This window comes from Xiphias gladius, chromosome 16 (genome assembly GCF_016859285.1).
Source record: "Xiphias gladius isolate SHS-SW01 ecotype Sanya breed wild chromosome 16, ASM1685928v1, whole genome shotgun sequence".
NCBI classification, from domain to species: domain Eukaryota; kingdom Metazoa; phylum Chordata; class Actinopteri; order Istiophoriformes; family Xiphiidae; genus Xiphias; species Xiphias gladius.
Genome location: NC_053415.1, coordinates 12119977 through 12137071, shown reverse-complemented (window position 1 = coordinate 12137071; position 17095 = coordinate 12119977). Strand labels below are relative to the sequence as shown.

The 17095-nt window shown below is 39.8% G+C and overlaps 1 protein-coding gene across 1 annotated transcript; it reads left to right on the top strand.

Annotated features, from left to right (window-relative positions):
- The first annotated feature begins 1027 nt into the window (after nt 1-1027).
- tmem198a (transmembrane protein 198a) lies at nt 1028-13804 on the top strand. Its single transcript, XM_040149007.1, has 6 exons — nt 1028-1166; nt 5887-6125; nt 6469-6681; nt 8234-8357; nt 12552-12853; nt 13652-13804. The coding sequence occupies exons 1-6, from the start codon at nt 1028-1030 to the stop codon at nt 13802-13804; spliced, it is 1170 nt and encodes a 389-aa protein (XP_040004941.1).
- Nucleotides 13805-17095: the final 3291 nt, after the last annotated feature.

The window sequence follows — 17095 nt, the reverse complement described above, 5'->3', positions numbered from 1 at the left end:
CCAGTAGTATCTCCTTTACATTGTAATTGCTATACTGAACTTTGATCGCGGAAACTCATTTGTCTCAGTGACAGACCCACTCTCTGGGCATCTACAAATCCTTTCTACCCTTGCAGCTCACGTTGTGAGACCTCGACTATCATATTTTAGTTTTTTGCTTGATAACATCACAGTTAATCTGATTGTTGTTCAATAATTCTCTGACATTTTTCCTTCTGATGAGTGTTGACAGTGACAATACTGAAACATTATACGTGGTCAATATGACAGTACTGCTTTGTACTGTATAAAGTTATTACATAGCAGTTTTTCAGCTTGATAACGCAGCTGCAGAGTACTGGCTGATGTATTATTTCCAGCGAGTGATCAGAGAAGTGGCAAATCAGGACTAAGCAGAGATGCAAATGTTTAAAGAGTTTGGTTTTTTTAAAGCCTTCTATAAAACCTTAGTTATGTGGCACATATACAGGGCTCACAAACAGTCAAGTTCTTGTGTCCCAAATTTCCCATACCATGCAAATGTATGCAAATGCATTCTGCTGGTCTTTCCATGGCTGCTAATATGTGTGTGCTGCAGATCTTCTGCTATCAGTCAAATACTACCAGACCATTGGCAACAATTTGTTGCTACCTCTTTACTATAAATGCAAGTGAATGATAGCGGCTGAATTGCTTTTTTTTCCCCTTTATAATGCAGTCATTTCATCTGCTGTGGGAGTTGTGAGTAGCGAGAGTGGCTGTGCTGTGCTGAGTTGTTTCTTTTTTCAGAATTATAAAGCATGCTTACTGCTCTGTACTCACTGCTAAGTACTTAAAATGAGCAATCAATAATCACTCTCTCCTCTGTTTTTCTTTCTCACTCCTTCCCCTCTCTCCATCCCTTTCTCTCTGTGCCTCCTGTAGGTACACGTATCTCCATGGGTGAAGCCCACTGATCCAGACATCCCTGCACGCCCCCTTTATCCCTCACCCTCCCCTCCTCTGTTCTCCTAAACGCTGCCCTCACCCACCCTTCACTTCAGTCATCATGACTTCTACCAGCCAACTACTGGGTTTGGCGGAGGTGGGGCTGAGGTGTGACCAGGAGATTGAGAGGAGATACGAGATCGTGCCTTCAGTGGTCTGCTCCATGTGCTGCCTCTTTGGAATCATCTACTGCTTCTTTGGTAAGTGATGATGTAGTCAGAGCTGTGCTCAAAATGTTTCTAAAAAAAATGTATCCAAAAAATTCTCATGCATTACATGGGATCACAAAAGAATGTGATTTTACGAAAAGCTTGAAATTGCTTTTTACCGTGTTCCCATGTGATTTACGAGTCTGGTGTCTAGGTGACATGTTTTTGTTCCTGTCATTTCCTGCTGAAAAGAGCTAATCACCATCAGTTAAGAGCACATCACAGAGGTCTATTCTGTTTTGTATATCTGCAGCAACAAATGTTTCTTATTCCATTGTGACAATCATGCTGCTTTCATAAGTCGACATTTAACTTTAGCTTGACAGTGCGATGTCAGATGTATGCACATCATCCAACGATAGCTGTCCTGAAGTTTTTACCTACTGTAACACTGCTTTTATTCATCTAAAAGCTACTTATTGTGTATTTGAGAAAAAACTTCTCATTTACAAAACCAAAACTGGAGATCTTGGGCATTACTTAGTTGATCTAAAGAAAAAAATATGGACATCAGCCAGTGGTATTAATGACAGGTGTGATGGAATCACTGAAGAGTCAAATGTAGTTGAGATTTATTCTTTATATGTGCAAGTGCCAGGAAATAATTGGAAAATTATGTAGCGAAAGACCCCTGAAATTTCTACTGTTGGTCATATTTCCGTCATTTCTAGTTTATTCTGCTCTGTTGGTGTATGATATTGACATTGAATTCTTGCTACCGTGACGCTGCTATAACATATTATTTATGTATTTACTTCAGTGAATAAGTTGGTAAACTCACAGCCTGCACTTTCAGACTCAGATGTTTCCTTAAATCCAAACCTTGAATCTTTATTACTCGACATCGAACCCCAAATTGCTGTCATCATAAAAAGTCTGGACTGCCTGCTGTCTTTTAAAGAAAAAGATCTCCTGCTGTTTATTTTGTTTGTTTCTTTCAACTAAATGTTGCTGCAGCACTGCTGAAAGAAAAAGAAGCAAAGTTTTACAATTAATCAAAAGAATCAGGCCAAACTGGCATTGGATCCCCTTGACGTCTTTTTTTTTCATTCCTCGGTGCCATCAAACGCCTGGAATCATACTGTATGCATGGGTCCATTCATATGTACAGACACAAACTCTGTCCTTGAGCTTTTGTTTTGTGCCCAGAGAGTGATTGCATTTGATTGCCCCATAAGTATTAAGGGGTCTTTCTAATGAGTTTGGATGTAAAGTCATTACTGCAACGAGCAATCAATAAATAATTAGAGAGAGATCTGCTGTAATGGTTACAGGCTTTATACATTGGGGTTGTTTGTGTTGCTAAAAAATGATGGGCTGAAAATTGTATCTCCAATGGAATAGTGAGCAGGAAAATTGCATAAAAGCGCCCAAATAATGACTCTGCTTTCAGAATGTCTCATGCATTTTTGTCCAAAGGTACAATTAATTTCTGTGTTTTGCCATGGATTGGCTTATGGGCATGTATAATTATGTACTGGCAGCAATTTTCTAGTTTAAGCAGCAGAGGCAGAGATTTTCTTCTTGCTGTCTTTATGCGAGTTAATGATGGTTTATAAAGTATCTGTAGGAATGCGGGCACACAAGATCAAATGCATGCTAATCCTCTTTTGGTTTGTTTTTTTTTGGTCATTTTTGCCTTTACTAGACAGTAGACAGTATAGAGAGACTTCTTTATATATATATAAAGAGATCTTTTCTAATTGAACTGTCAATGTCACAGTGACATGGTATGCATCGCTAACTACTTGACCAACAAGATGTGCTACAACTACCATTGGAGAGTTGATTTCCAAACAAGAACACAACATACACATTAGAGCCATCCATACAGCGTCATGCAGAAGCTGGTAGAAATGTGTGGAGTGAAACCTTAACCTCAAATACAGCAACAGTTTGTCAAGCAAACAAAACATTTCATTATGTTTATATTTCCTTCCTAATGAATCCATGAAAGTATGTAAACTATAATACAGGCTATAAAATCACACCCTGTACAACTTAGGTCCGTTACCTGCTTTACTTTTGCTGCCAGTAACACAAACCACAAAACTATGCCATATACAGTAAGAATGTCAAAGAAAATCAACAATGTGTAGTTAAATTTAATAATAATTTTTTAAAAATGGCATAAAACTCCCTGAAATTTCTCAGTGCGGTGCTTTGGATTTTCTTGTGTTCTGCACAAAGATTTTTTTAAAGAAAACAAGCACAGTCTTGGGAAAACTGCAACAGGTATGCTGTTTTGGATGAATATTGATTTATGTCGAAGCTGTGACCAGGCTTGTTGCGGGATTCACTGAAGCATACAGACGGCATTAACAGTCACTGTATATGTCCTAGTAAAGCAATGGTGCCAGTCCCTGCATGTGAAAACAGGTTACCCCACAACATTGGCAGCATGCAACAAGACTGTAGTGGCTTGTGGCTCTGACATGAATTTGTTGGGTGGATTAAAAATATAGAAAACATTGCTATTCGTAGATCCTTAACACTTGTAGGGTAGAAGAGATTAAGCTTGCCCTGAGGTAGTGTCAGACATACGACCGTGCTGTATCCCATATTTGACTGCACTTAATCAGCCTCAGCTGTACCTCAAGCACACTTCTAGCATTAGCATGCTAACATTAGAATCCCTGAATTCAGCAAGTTAAATGCTATCATGTTAGCATGTTATGTTGTTTTTTGGTATCAGCTCAATTAATAACAGCTCCAAAGTTTGTGGTTGGCAAAAACTTCAAAGTTAGAGAATCACTCACATCAAAGAGGTTGTTTCATGCATGCTGCCCAAAAAAAATTTTGTGATGCAAAGCATCACATAATAAGACATCAAATACAGAATGGCATTGTTTTACTTAAAATACTTTAGCTTACTCCTTCCTTCCTTATTTTAGTCCTTCACCATCTGCTGTCTGTCTTTCTCCTTGTTTGACAACATATTCTGAGAAAAAAAAGAAAAAGAAAAAGAGGTGCATTTTCACTCTCAGTGCCACATCTTGCTCCATAACAAAACAAAATCACTGTTCTGCAAATGCATATTGTTGACGTTTCTCAGAAACCCCACAGTCACATTCAAATGACATGAGGAAAAAGACATTTCTGGTGGTAATCAACAGGAAAATTGATTCACCCTGCTGATAGATGTCTCTTTCCACTGAGGAATGTGGTTTAGATCCAAGGTCTTAGAAATAATAGGTTAGCTGTCACTTATTTAATTCAGAAATACAAAGTTTCAGTATAAATGATGGCAGATGTTAAAGAAACAAGATGGATGAGGCAAAGAAAAAGAAAGAAGAAGAAGAAGAAGAAGAAGAGAGAGAAGAGCTGAACAAAGCCAGAGTGAACAGATGGGATTGTGGGTTTGATGGCTGGGGGAAAAGTAAGGGAAAAGACAAGGAACAAAAGAGGGAGTATGAGGGATAAGCTGAGGACGGGAGCAGTGGAACAATGGGCGAGTGAAAGGACCGAGGAAGGGACAGACGAGGGAAGGATGGTTCAGGGAAAAGTGGACAATGAAAGTGGACCAGAGGCTTAGGACCAGTCAAGGAGAGTTGTGATGTTTCAAAATTGATCGATGGAGACTGTCGGACATGGAAGAACAATGCTGGGAATTTGTGACAGCTGCTGACCAAACAAATGTTCAGGTGGCTGTAGATGCTTTGGAAATGCTCTAGTTACTCCACATCAGATTTGCATTCATTCAGGACTTCTGCCACAGAAGAAGAGCGAATAGTTGTGAAGAATACGTTGGCTTTCACTACACCTTTTTTAAAGGCATGGTGGCTGAAAGATATAGAGGAAAACACACAAGATTGAGTAGAAGGGAATAAAAAAAAGTTGGAAGAAGTGTATCAAATGAATGAGGTACGGTCACGAGGGAGCAGCACGGACGGTGGGTCGGATGAGAGGAAGAGTATTGCTCGGCTCAGCTGTGCAATGCCTGATTACACAAAGATAACAATCTGATGTCGGTTCCCCAAGAGACACAGTCCACTCAGAGAAAGAAACAAGGAGAGAAAGGTAAAGAGAGATGCAGACATTAAAAAGACAAAGAAGCAAGGGCCAAGGAGTTGTTTGATGTCGGTTTATAATTTGAGCTTTTAATGCTTTGGAGTTATTTTGGATATAAATTGGCAAGAGAGCAAAAGAGAGAATGCCCAGGAGGACAGGATGGACCGTACGATAGGCAAAAGATAAAAAAATGGAAGGAGCACAGCTGTTCTTTTAAGCAGGCCCGTTGACTAATGAATGTGGATGACCTTTTGTAATGTAATGATTATCATACTTTAAAACAGTTTAATGAAGGTTTACAGAGCGAGTTTATCCACTCCTATCATCCCGAGATGAGGAAGTGCCTCTCTGTGTGTGCACATACTGTTCCCTCACCCACCATGGGAAGGCGGCTCTTCATTGTTTTGGTGTTGATTATGCATCCTTCCTGTAATGTTTTATCTTTTAAATATAATGATACCATTTTAATTTTAAAAACCTTTTGCAAAACAACAAAGAAATCTGCATTTAATCATCAAGCTTAATGGAGAACACATAACAATGTGATCATGAAATGAAAATAAAATGTTGTAGCTAGTTTTTTTTTTTTTTGTAACAAATGTGTCTGGCTGTTCACTCAGGCTTGTGTGTACACACACAGGTACAGCATGTACCACCGTGTATATTCCTCACTGTGGTCTTTTTCCCATCCCTCCTCCAGGCTATCGATGCTTCAAGGCCGTGTTGTTCCTCACAGGCCTAATGTTTGGCTCTGTGGTCATCTTCATGCTGTGCTACAAGGAGAGGGTGATGGACACGCAGCTGAGCATAGAGGCCTCAGTCGGCATCGGCCTGGGCATCGGGACCCTGTGCGGCCTGGTGACCATGCTGGTTCGCAGCGTTGGACTGTTTATGGTGGGCCTGCTGCTTGGCCTGCTGGTTGGAGTGGCTTCACTGGTGGTAAGAGACACATAAGAGACAAATCCCAAAGAAAATAAAATGCACAATATGCTCCTTAAGATAAATGATGAAACTACACATGTAATAGATATGTCAGTTTTTTCTCATGGTCATGCAAAAAAGCTTTATGAGCAAAGCATTGTATTATTATCCCAGGAAAACTTTCTTGGGCCAAGAAGTGGCATGCGTGGTTGTGATTGTCTATAGATTAGTCTGGGTTGTAGATGGATGTAAAAGAGCCAACAAGCCGCCATTTCTGCTGTGGAATCTCACATGTAAATCTTCTCAGCAACAATGTACCACACAGAATGTAAAGGATCCCCCCGCTTTCTCCCTCTCTAAGGTCATGGAGGAGTTCTACCACCCCCGGACCGTATGGGTTCCTCTGGGCATCCTACTGGGTTCCGGGACGTTATTTGCCGTCCTCACTCTTCAGTGGCAGTGCTGCTTTGTCACCTTCTCCACCGCCACCTTCGGCTCTGCAATCATCACTGTCACCGTGGATTACTTTATAGAGCTGTTCGCCTTGGTGCACTATGTCTACGAGAGACTCAGGGTAGGCTCGCCCGTGTGTCTGTCTGTTTCTAAGTAAACTGTTAGTGACAGAGAGAGAGAGAGAGATGGAGAGATGCTATTATCCGGAGTCACCTTGAGACATGTTTTGTGTGAGTGTTCTATATGTTTGAGGAAAGCCATGCTTTTAAGCTTGCATTTGTGTACATTAAACGTCATTACTGCATCCCTGGATTTTGTTATTGAGCTGTCTGCATTGGTCAGCGATGTTGGTATGTGTTGTTTGTGTGAGAGAGAACGAGAGACAGATAGACTGCTTGACAGAGTGACAGATAGAACCTCTTGATATTGACCACATTACAGAGCAGCCGACACCAGCTATTTGAGACACTTCCCCTTGGTGCACTGTCTACAAAACTTTGCCAGGAGCTTGGGGTGTGTCTGCAGGTTGGAATTAAGAGGAAGGAGTGAATCAATAGTTTATCTGAGAACAGGGAGCTCTTTGCATTTAAAATGTTAGTGGATGAGGGCAAGACAGGCTGATTTAATGGTGTTTGATATGGATACTGAATAAAATTTTCCATAACGGTATATGTCAATTTATGCTGTCAAAGTGATTATATCAGAATACTGTGAATTTTCTGTCCTCTTTCCCAACCTTCTGTGTTTTATGTGTGAATCTGCAACTCATTCTTATCAAATTTTCAAGATTTTATTTTCATTTTTATTTTGCCTAACAGAGAATAGACAATGAGCTGCATTCAGAAATGAATTATGACTAAACCCACACATTTCTGCATGTGGATACTGGTTCAGCCTGCTGGAGCAGTTGTAGTTTAACATTTAATTTGGTTCAGATGTTTCCAAATCAAACAGTCAGATCCAGAAAAGGAAGTATTTCTTTTGAGGTGGTTTCATCTTCAGAAATGTTGTTCTGCACACAAAGAATTAGATTTATTCTCATTTTTCTTTTTGGTATTTCATTATGCACTGTGCTTTCATGCCAAGAAGGTGTGCCGAGATCGTGTGAGAACCTTAAAGGCATATTGAGAAACTTAATTAATTTATTTTTTCTTTATTTATTTACAGGATACATTAATAAATATTTCTGTAAATGTACCAGAGTTACACAAAGATTCATTTTCATCTGTAGTACCTCGCCAAATGTTATAAGGCCTCCTTTAAAAATAACAAAACACATAAAATTAGAGATTAAAACAATAAGAAGAGAAAGTTGGTTAATTCGTAAAATTATTACAAACATAGCAGGCATTAACATTAATGATTAATTATGTTAATACAAAGGCGTTTAAAACGGTGGGGAATAGTAAAAACAGCAGCATTAACAAGTACTGGTTCAGACATATAGTTTGAAACATAGCATGAGGCAACATACACAACTACACATATGTCACATAAAAGATCAAAGAAAAGCAAACAGTACAAACAGAATGATGTTAGGTATACAATACAAAGTTTAAAAATGTCTAGGGGTGACAGGAGGCACCACAGGCTTGTTGATTACATGTGTAGGTTTTGTGAAAGATTATCAGCATTCAATTATTCAACTAAAATTGCAACTGTAATCTTTGCAGGTGGCGCCAAAGAGGCCAGTGTGCTGGTTTACTTGGGTCATCTTGGGGGTGTGGCCTATCCTGGCCTTCCTCGGAGTGCTGATCCAATGGAAAGTCACTGCAGAGGGATTTTCTCACACAGAAGGTGAGTGATGCTGCTGTACACACACAGCAAGACTCGTTTTACCAGGTTCAAAAGCTCATTTAGGACACAGATATTGTTGTGGTTGGAGCAACATACTTTAGAACAGTATTTCCCAACATCTGTGAGGCTTGTGACCCTTTAAAAAAAAAGCTATGTCTGTTTGCAGCCCTTATCACCAGCTGGTCTACTGATCGTGATCTGTTCAACCATACCATAATTATTTTTATTGATTTTTTTTTTAGATCTTTTAGAGAGCTGACATTCTAGAATCATCCAGTAATTTACAAGAAAAAAAGGCAAAGATTTTACATAATTTTACATAAATAAATGTGGCTGAAATATGATTTTTCTGCTTTCCACTCCTGTTCATCATCTCGCAACCCGTCCGATTGTTCCCGAAAGTTGTTGCAAGTAGGTTGGATAAAGGAACCTTATGACAATTTCTTGTGAAAAACAAGCAATTTGAAGTCAGTCTAAACAAGCAAACAAATATAACGGGGTACAAAAGTAGATAAGAGTCATGTTGCCGATCACAGGCAGATTTACGGAAACAGGCAGGGAAAGGATACAAGCAGGTAAATACAGATTCAAATACAGATGCAGACAAGAGTAGCTGGAAAGGACTGGCATATGACAACAGCGGCAGTCTGGCAGGAAACAACCGCTAAAAGGGTCCTGGGAGCCGATGAGGGAATGAGGGAAGCAGGTGTGCAAGTGAGTGTGAACATGTGAAGTAGAAAGGCGGGAACACATCGGGGACAATTGCTTGCCAATGGTAATGGCAAGTTTGAAAAAAAGTTCAATTAAAAATCCAGGGATCTTGGGAAAGTGAGAATGTCCAAGGCTAAAGGAAAGAGCTGGGAGAGAAACTGAACTCGTCCACACGACATGTCAGGAAAGCACCCAGGACTTTGATCTCTTCCTTGGTGGTGAATTCTAATAAAAATGATAAAAATGATAAAAGCCAATGACTGTATGAAAATGCGCAGATACACAACTTATGAATACGGAGTAAACTTTGCTTAGCTAAATGGAAATTCACTCTATTAGTTTACTGCTGAATAAAGCTACAGTCAGACACAGCTTCTGCACCCGCCGGAAACTTGGATGGGGTATGCTCAGAAATGGCTGATTCAAGCAAAGTGGTCCTCACCTTTACAGTAATGTAGGCCATAGCCACAAGCTTCAGGCAAGACGAACACTGGTAACGACCTCTTGAAGAGTTGTTGATCACAGCCAAATTTTTAAACTAAATTGTCGCAGGGAGGTATCATCTAAAAGGTCTGTTTTGCTGCCTGAATTTGTAGTTTATTTCAGTGAGAAGGATGAATTTACATATCTTGTATAACGCAGCCTTAAATTCACGTTACAGTATTTACCACCAATAACACCAATGACAGTGACTACATAAATGAGGGAGGAATGCTGCTGCTATGCCCATGCGGTAGAAACTGTGCGTGCTTATGCTGAAGCTTGTGCATGGGATGTTTAACAAAGGATGCATTTAACCCACTTTCATGTGACAAATGTGCCACTTGAACGCAGCATTATCATTTCTGTTTTTGAATTTGGTTTTGGAGTTTAATCTTGGGCACTGTGTCTAGTCCACAGAATGGTGATGAGTCTCATTTCAGTATTGATCCCACCAAGGCCACTGCAGGCTTGTCTGACAGATCCATCCTGCATTTATTAAAAGGGCAGTTTCATTGCCTTAGAAATCATGAACATTATGAGGGCAGGGAACAGTGGGTGTGTGTGTGTGTGTGTGTATGCGTGTGTGAGTATGTGTGAGGGAGAGCCTAAAGACACCAACAGAATCAACACAATGTGTTACTGAAGGAAACAGCGTCTGTTCTTAAAGCAACCAAAATACAGATGGTAAGCTTGCACAAACGCAGTACAGACAGAGACAGTAATATACTGGGACATACAGTACTTAGTCTCTCACTCGCTCACTCATACACTAACTATAGGAAAACTGAGACACACACGTGTAATTGATTTGTACACACACACACACAAACACACACACGCAAGCTCTTACATTTGGTCTTTACCACATGTCGTGCAGATTTATACAGCATCTTCGACGAAGTCACACACGGCTTCAAATAATGTGATTAAACAGCACGCTGCCATGGCTTCCAGTCAGAGCGTGTGGGCAAAGATATAGAGGAAGCTATTTTGAAAAATGTGCAATTATGTGTGGGGGAAAGAGCACTAGAAAGAGATAGAGACATGAATCAAGTGTGGGTAGACTAAAAACTTTCCACAAGAAAGGGGACCGATTCCCTAAAATTCAAAGCACACTGCTTTGTTAAAGTACAAACAAACCTTCATTTCTTATCTACATGATTAAAAACTAGACCAGTGTGTGCTGATACACACTCCAAGCCATCCTCAGAATTTGTAAAGCAGTATCCCTCACTACACCTGACTACACCTGTTACTGCCTAATGAATAAACGGTATCAAAAAAATAATAGCATTGAGAATTTCAGCAAAATGGCGGGTAAAGGGCTCCACGCAGAAGGATCAAAGGGAAGAAAAAAGTCATAATACTTTAGAAAAAAAAAATAATAATGAAAAAAAAATATGAAGAACAAAAAATGAGAACAAAACATCATTATTGCATTTCTATGTATTGCGCGCATTGTATGCTTGTTGCCGTAGATATGGCCTGTGGTTTGTGACTGGGAAGATGAATGAAGGAAAACATGAGGGCTGCTGGTTGTTGATAAAAGGCAAGTCATTATTTGTGTTACTTATAAACACCTTTCAAATTATATATATATATAAAACCTATACAGTATGTCATTTAAAAGAAACTCACTCGCAAGTGAACCCAGTCAGTAACTTCTGAAAGCGTCCTTTTATGGTGACCAACGCTGCATTGACAAAAGAAAGGAGGATGGACAATGATTTGGAGGAGTAAAGAGGGAGCAGGTGTACTGGGGGAAGGGCGGGGTGATAAACTGGGGCACGGTGGGTAAGCAGAGGACCCAAGTAGGGCAGTGGGGAAAATCATATTTTGCTTGTCTCTCTTTTTTTTTCTTTTTTTTCGATGTGTGGACAATGATAAAACACACACAGATACACATCTGTACCTTTATACTTGTGAAGACCCTCATTGACATTATTCATTCCCTAGCCCCCTAAACCTAACCCCCTGCCCTTACCCCAACTTGAATCTAAACTCTCAGACAGCCTTTTAAAGAACTGGGGACTCATCAAAATGTCCTGACTCCCAAGGTTGAGAGCTCAAACTGGTCCTCACAAAGACAGACGAACTAGAGCACACGCACACACGCACACACACGCACACACACACACATACACGCACACACAATAGCATGTGAGAAGAAGGGCCTGAAGTGGGGTGAGTCAGGGAAAAGAAAAGGGGGGGTATCATTAAGCAGTTTCCCTGGCAGATGGTGCCTCGTTAGCTGTCTGCCGACACAAAGAGCCAACAACAGACCTCATGGCACACACACACACACACACACACACACACACACTAGGTAACCGTGATGCATATAGTACATCTCGTTATCATGACGTTCAGTGGGGTCCTCGCATTTGTGGCAACATTTTGACCTCTCACAATGAGCAGGAAACATATCCCTGACACAACACACTGTGCTGTATATTAAAACCAATGAATCGAAATGCCTACAAGCACACATACCCAAAAATAATCATAAGCATAATCAGTGGAGCGAGACAGGATGGATTTTGGACATTCTTTGCTGAGAAGGGTGTGAAAATAAAACGAACACATTCACCCACTCACAATATGTCAAGAAACTGAGCAGCTCAGTGTGAATACGTGCAGTGAGAAAATTATCCGTCTGCCAACTGACTGAATAGAGGAAAAGGAAATGAGGAAATGGACATCAGTATTTTTTTTTCTTTTTTGTAGCCCGTACTTACAATAACCCCCCCCTAGGGATAGTTCACCATCAGCATATAAAAGCTAATCAAAAATACTCAAAAGGAATCTCATCTGATTGGACATGTCTCTTGTTTTACTTGTCAGTCTCAGTGATTTTGAAAGCGTCCTTTCCTCTTGCCTTACTTTTGTTTCTAAATGAAAGCTTTCTTCATCATCCTCTCACTCCCTCGTGATTATCTGTTATTCTCTTTCTCTCCTTCTTTCCACATATTATTACAACTCTGTTCTCTCCATCTCCAGTGGTCTTGAGTCGACAGCAACGGAGGGTCCAGCTCATGCGCATCCGACAGCGGGAAGAGAGGCTAAAAAAGGAGAGGGAGAACAAGAAGAAGAAAAAACGACAGAACCAGAAGACCAGCCACAAGCAGAAGGCCCACACCCATCACCACCACCACCAGCAGTATCACCACCCAGCGGCGTCCCACCCGCATCACCAAGCGCAGACCTCTCAGTCTCATAAAGTTCCTCCTCCTCAGACTGAACCCGGCTACCATCGTAAAGTGAACCCTAAAAGACGCTTTGATGGAGATGTGTTGTCACCGGTAAGATGCTGTAGCCTCCTTATTCTTGAGATTGTGACTATGTACTGTAAGTCAAAATCGAATGCTTTCAAAAAATCTTTCAAGAAATAATTAAAATGAGCTTGTAAGTTAGTTATATTTTTAGTGTTTTTATGTTTTCCTTTTTTAATCAATTGCTTTATTCATATTTTAGGTTTTATTATATGTTACTTTACATTTTGGGAAATATGCTTATTAGCTTTTTTTTTCGCCAAGAGTTAGATGAGAAGATTGATACCACTCTCATGTCAGTTTGTTCAAAACTAAGCTGGAGCGAGCAGCATGTTAGCTTATCTTAGCATGAAGACTGAGAAAAGCTACCCTGGCTTTCTTGGTCAGGAACATCACACTGCCTGATCCACACTCCTGCGAATAATCCCTGGCAAAAGCACAAATTATCATTTTTACACTTCCGTTTTTGTACACATTAAACAAATGAGACATAACATGTTAATAAGTGAGCTTTAGAGTTCCTGGTAGGTGGATTTTGTTACCCTTTGAAAGACGAAGACAGCCGTTTCTGTCTTTGTGCTAAAACTAAGCTTACCTTCTGCTAGCTCCAGTTTTATATTAAAAAGACAGATATGATTGTGGTATTGATCCTCTTATCTTACTCTTGGCAAGAAAGCAAATGTGGAAAAATGTCAAACACCTCCTTTAACAGTGGTCTCACATGAGTGTAAACTTTCACAACTGTTTTTTGTGCAGTTTACTGTCATTACTTTAGACCTGTGCACTAGAGATTCCTGTGTCAACCCTGTATCATTTGTATGTCCACAGAGCTACATCAGGAGTTTCAGGGACAGACAGACTGACCGACGAGCGTATTCCCACAGTCGAATGATGAGCCGCTCCCGAATGGCCGAACTCGACTATGACTGTGGCTCTCAAGTGCCCCTCACGGCCCCAAGCGGAGCCCCAGTTCGCATCTGAGGCCACGAAATCCACAAATCCACACATACCCGCACACAGTCGCACAATCACATAAAGCTACTTCAAAACTGTTCGTCACAGTTCCAAACAGAAAACCTAACCTTACTGTGCCAAGCTAATTAACTTCCTATCCCAACAGGAACTCAGTATGTCCCAAAGGTGGTATGACTATCTCACACTGGTTTTCTCTGCTCAGACCTGTTCTAGGTTGTATTATTAGGCCAGTTTAGTCTTGTTTTGCTCTTTTTGAATGTTGAGACAAAAGGAGCAAAAAGGACCAGCAACTGCTTGCCGCTGGAGGCAATGTGGTCAAATCTAAGACATCATAAGTCATCACATGCTGTATCTGGCTCTTCTTTTACTGTACTTATTTGGAGGACATTTGAAAATGCTCGGCCTGTCCTGTGGGGAACTTATTGAACTGCTTCTGTTGAACATTTGTTTTGAAGACTTTTTTTGTTGCTTCAAGCAATAAGAAGTAATATCCAGTGCGATTGTAGAGGGGAACAAAATTGAAACACTAATTTGTCCACAACAGGCTGCGCTATTTAAGATATGAATGCGTCACATGGCATTCATGTAGTCATGGTAAGAAATGATTTGCTGTAATGGTTTCCATTAGGAGCACTCAGAGGAAAATGACAGAAAACAACATAAAAACACAACTAACAGTAAAACAGAAAGGCAGCTTTTCTTAATTATTTTCTCCATTGAAAGGTCATTGTGTAAAGCATGGTGTTCTTGAAGTCAGCCCGTTATGTTCACTGACAGCCTGTGAATCCCAACCTGGCAGCACGAATCTTCGGCCGCATCAAAATGCAGAAATGGGGTCGGTTTCAGGTGTGCATTGAATTAAGCAGTTCACATCGAAGACAGTTTGTATGTGGTTTCTCCCATGAACACTCCACGTGTCATTGCCTACATTGTTGCCATTTTCCAAGAAGAATGTGGTGCATCTCGTCACTTTCCTAGTGCCCTCAGTCACCAACTGTTTTAACTATGGACCTGAGCAGCAGAAACATCCATACCTCCCCTTCTTCCTTCCTCTTTCTACTGAATTTAAAGACACTGTATGTAATTCTGTTTCTTGACATGTTTCTTAGTGTTTTCATGTCCCCTTTCCACCTCCTATTCCAAAAACAATCTACCTTTACAGAATCTGTCTGCTGTTTAGAAACGCCGTTAAGGCACAAAGACAATTATGTCCTGTCTGATACTGGTCGTCCAGGAATTTGACTGTTGACATGAAATTTCTTTGAGAGTTTGGATGGGGCAATACATGACAGTGAACATGTTAAATACAGTGTGTTTGTGTGTGTGAGTGGACATGTGAGCCCTGTGGCAAGTGATGGCTTGTACCAAATATGGGCCAGGGAGAGGGGGATCCATTGTAATGTACGTAGAACTTGCTCCATTGTTTTCAGTCTTTTCCACCAATGTACTGGTCTGGTTAAAATGTGAATCTTTTAGTTTGGATGATGAAGTAAATGATGAAGAGGAGGTTTTAAGATGAAGATAATCTCCTGTAAATAACGAGACATAGAGAAAAGATGAACGCAATTGCAAATGGCGCCCTCTAACGTTTACTACTGGACCTTTTTTTTCTAGACTTACTGTTTCTGTGTGCATATGTTTGTGTGTACATGCATTTGTGTGTGTTTCGCTTTTAAATTCAAATGTGCTAACTGCTATTGTTGTACTGAAAATCCAGAGAGGTGTGGGAGTTGGATTTGTAAAGGAAGTATTTTCAGTACAGCAGAACTATTTTTGTTTTTATTTGAACCTCTTTGGAATTGAGATCCCAATAATAAACAATGTCACAGTTCCAACTGAGATTAAATGTTACTGTAAAAATACATAGAAAATACCCCAAAACACAAAAATGAATTCCTCAGCATAGAAGTATTTTTAAATTCCAAACCCAAATGAATCATGGCCATTTGGATTATGTGTTTTTTCTATTTTTTTTAAATTTTATTTCTGAGGTTAGACAAACAAAACAATCCTCCTATACTTAAATATTAGAGTACCACTACATACTGAGATGGTGCTTGGATTTAGCAGGCTTTGCAGTTCTTTGTGTGATGGACTTGGGACTGGAGTACTAATAATTTTCACCTTAACCCATTACTGCATGAGAATCCTTGTGTCACTGTTTCCAATGTATCAGTGTTTCAGTGTGTCACTGTTGTCATGTAAAAAAACCCCCACAGATTTCCAGTTGAGTTTGTTGGTCCCAGGGTGCACAGAACACTTTCAACATTGACTGGATGAAGTAAAAAATGTGGAGGGACATCAGTTTGAAGTGTGATGCCCTTCAATGTTAACAGTATGCAGAAGTGAGCATCAAAATCTAGTGACCACAGTGCATTTTTTCAGTTATCTTTATAGAACATTAGTTTTTGAAAAAACCAAACTCTTCAGTCCCAGTGAACAGGTCCAACTGCTGAGATCCAGCAGAGATCTCTTCTCTTCTCTTCTCTTCTCTTCTCTTCTCTTCTCTTCTCTTCTCTTCTCTTCTCTCTGTTTACAGTGTCCAGGTAAAGGGCTTTGAAAAGGCATTTGAATCATTTCACTCCTCTTAACATGTATTATGATAGCTCACATTCTGTTCTGCTGTACTAGTGTTACTCCAATAATATTTTGCGGTAGTGGCTGTTCAAGTTTTATTTTGGGTTTTGCTTACATTCTTGGTCCTCATTTGTGGTTTTATTGCCGTGCAGTTGTAACATCATCATTGTCCGGAGGCAAAATATTAATTTTAAACGTTGCCTCCTATCTTGCTTATAATTTGGGGACAAAATGAACAATTCTTTTATTCTTCCTTTAATCTTTTTCTTATTCTTTAATTTCTAATATTTTCTGTGATTGCTCATCACTGCTGAATACATGTTGGGGAAACACTTGTATTGTAGAAATTGAACTGTAAATAGTTTTTAAATGTACAAATGTTTGGTTCAGTTTTCATGTTTACACCATGATCGCTAATGTTATGTAATTTATCCAGCTGATTATTTCCTAATGGAGTAGACTTGTTTTATATTGTGTTACTACTGTATGTCCAGTTGGTTTTATTTGGCTGGGTGGTGGATGCACTTATATTATTCTCATTCTGCTGTTTCAACATGTGATTTTGAAAATCAACAATAACAAACTGAGCCTCGACTCTGATTGTCAGCATTTATTAGTAATTCAATAATTGCGAGACAGCAGTTCATTTTCCTACCACCCTGTTTAAATTTGTACAAATCACCTGGTCATTATTATTATTATTATTATTATTATTATTAT

Excerpts from the sequence above, each read along its gene's own strand:
- tmem198a (XM_040149007.1), top strand. The coding sequence starts at position 1,028 with ATGACTTCTACCAGCCAACTACTGGGTTTGGCGGAGGTGGGGCTGAGG. Across the intron at positions 8,358-12,551 it reads GGGATTTTCTCACACAGAAG|TGGTCTTGAGTCGACAGCAA; the intron begins GTGAGTGATGCT and ends CTCCATCTCCAG. Across the intron at positions 12,854-13,651 it reads ATGGAGATGTGTTGTCACCG|AGCTACATCAGGAGTTTCAG; the intron begins GTAAGATGCTGT and ends GTATGTCCACAG.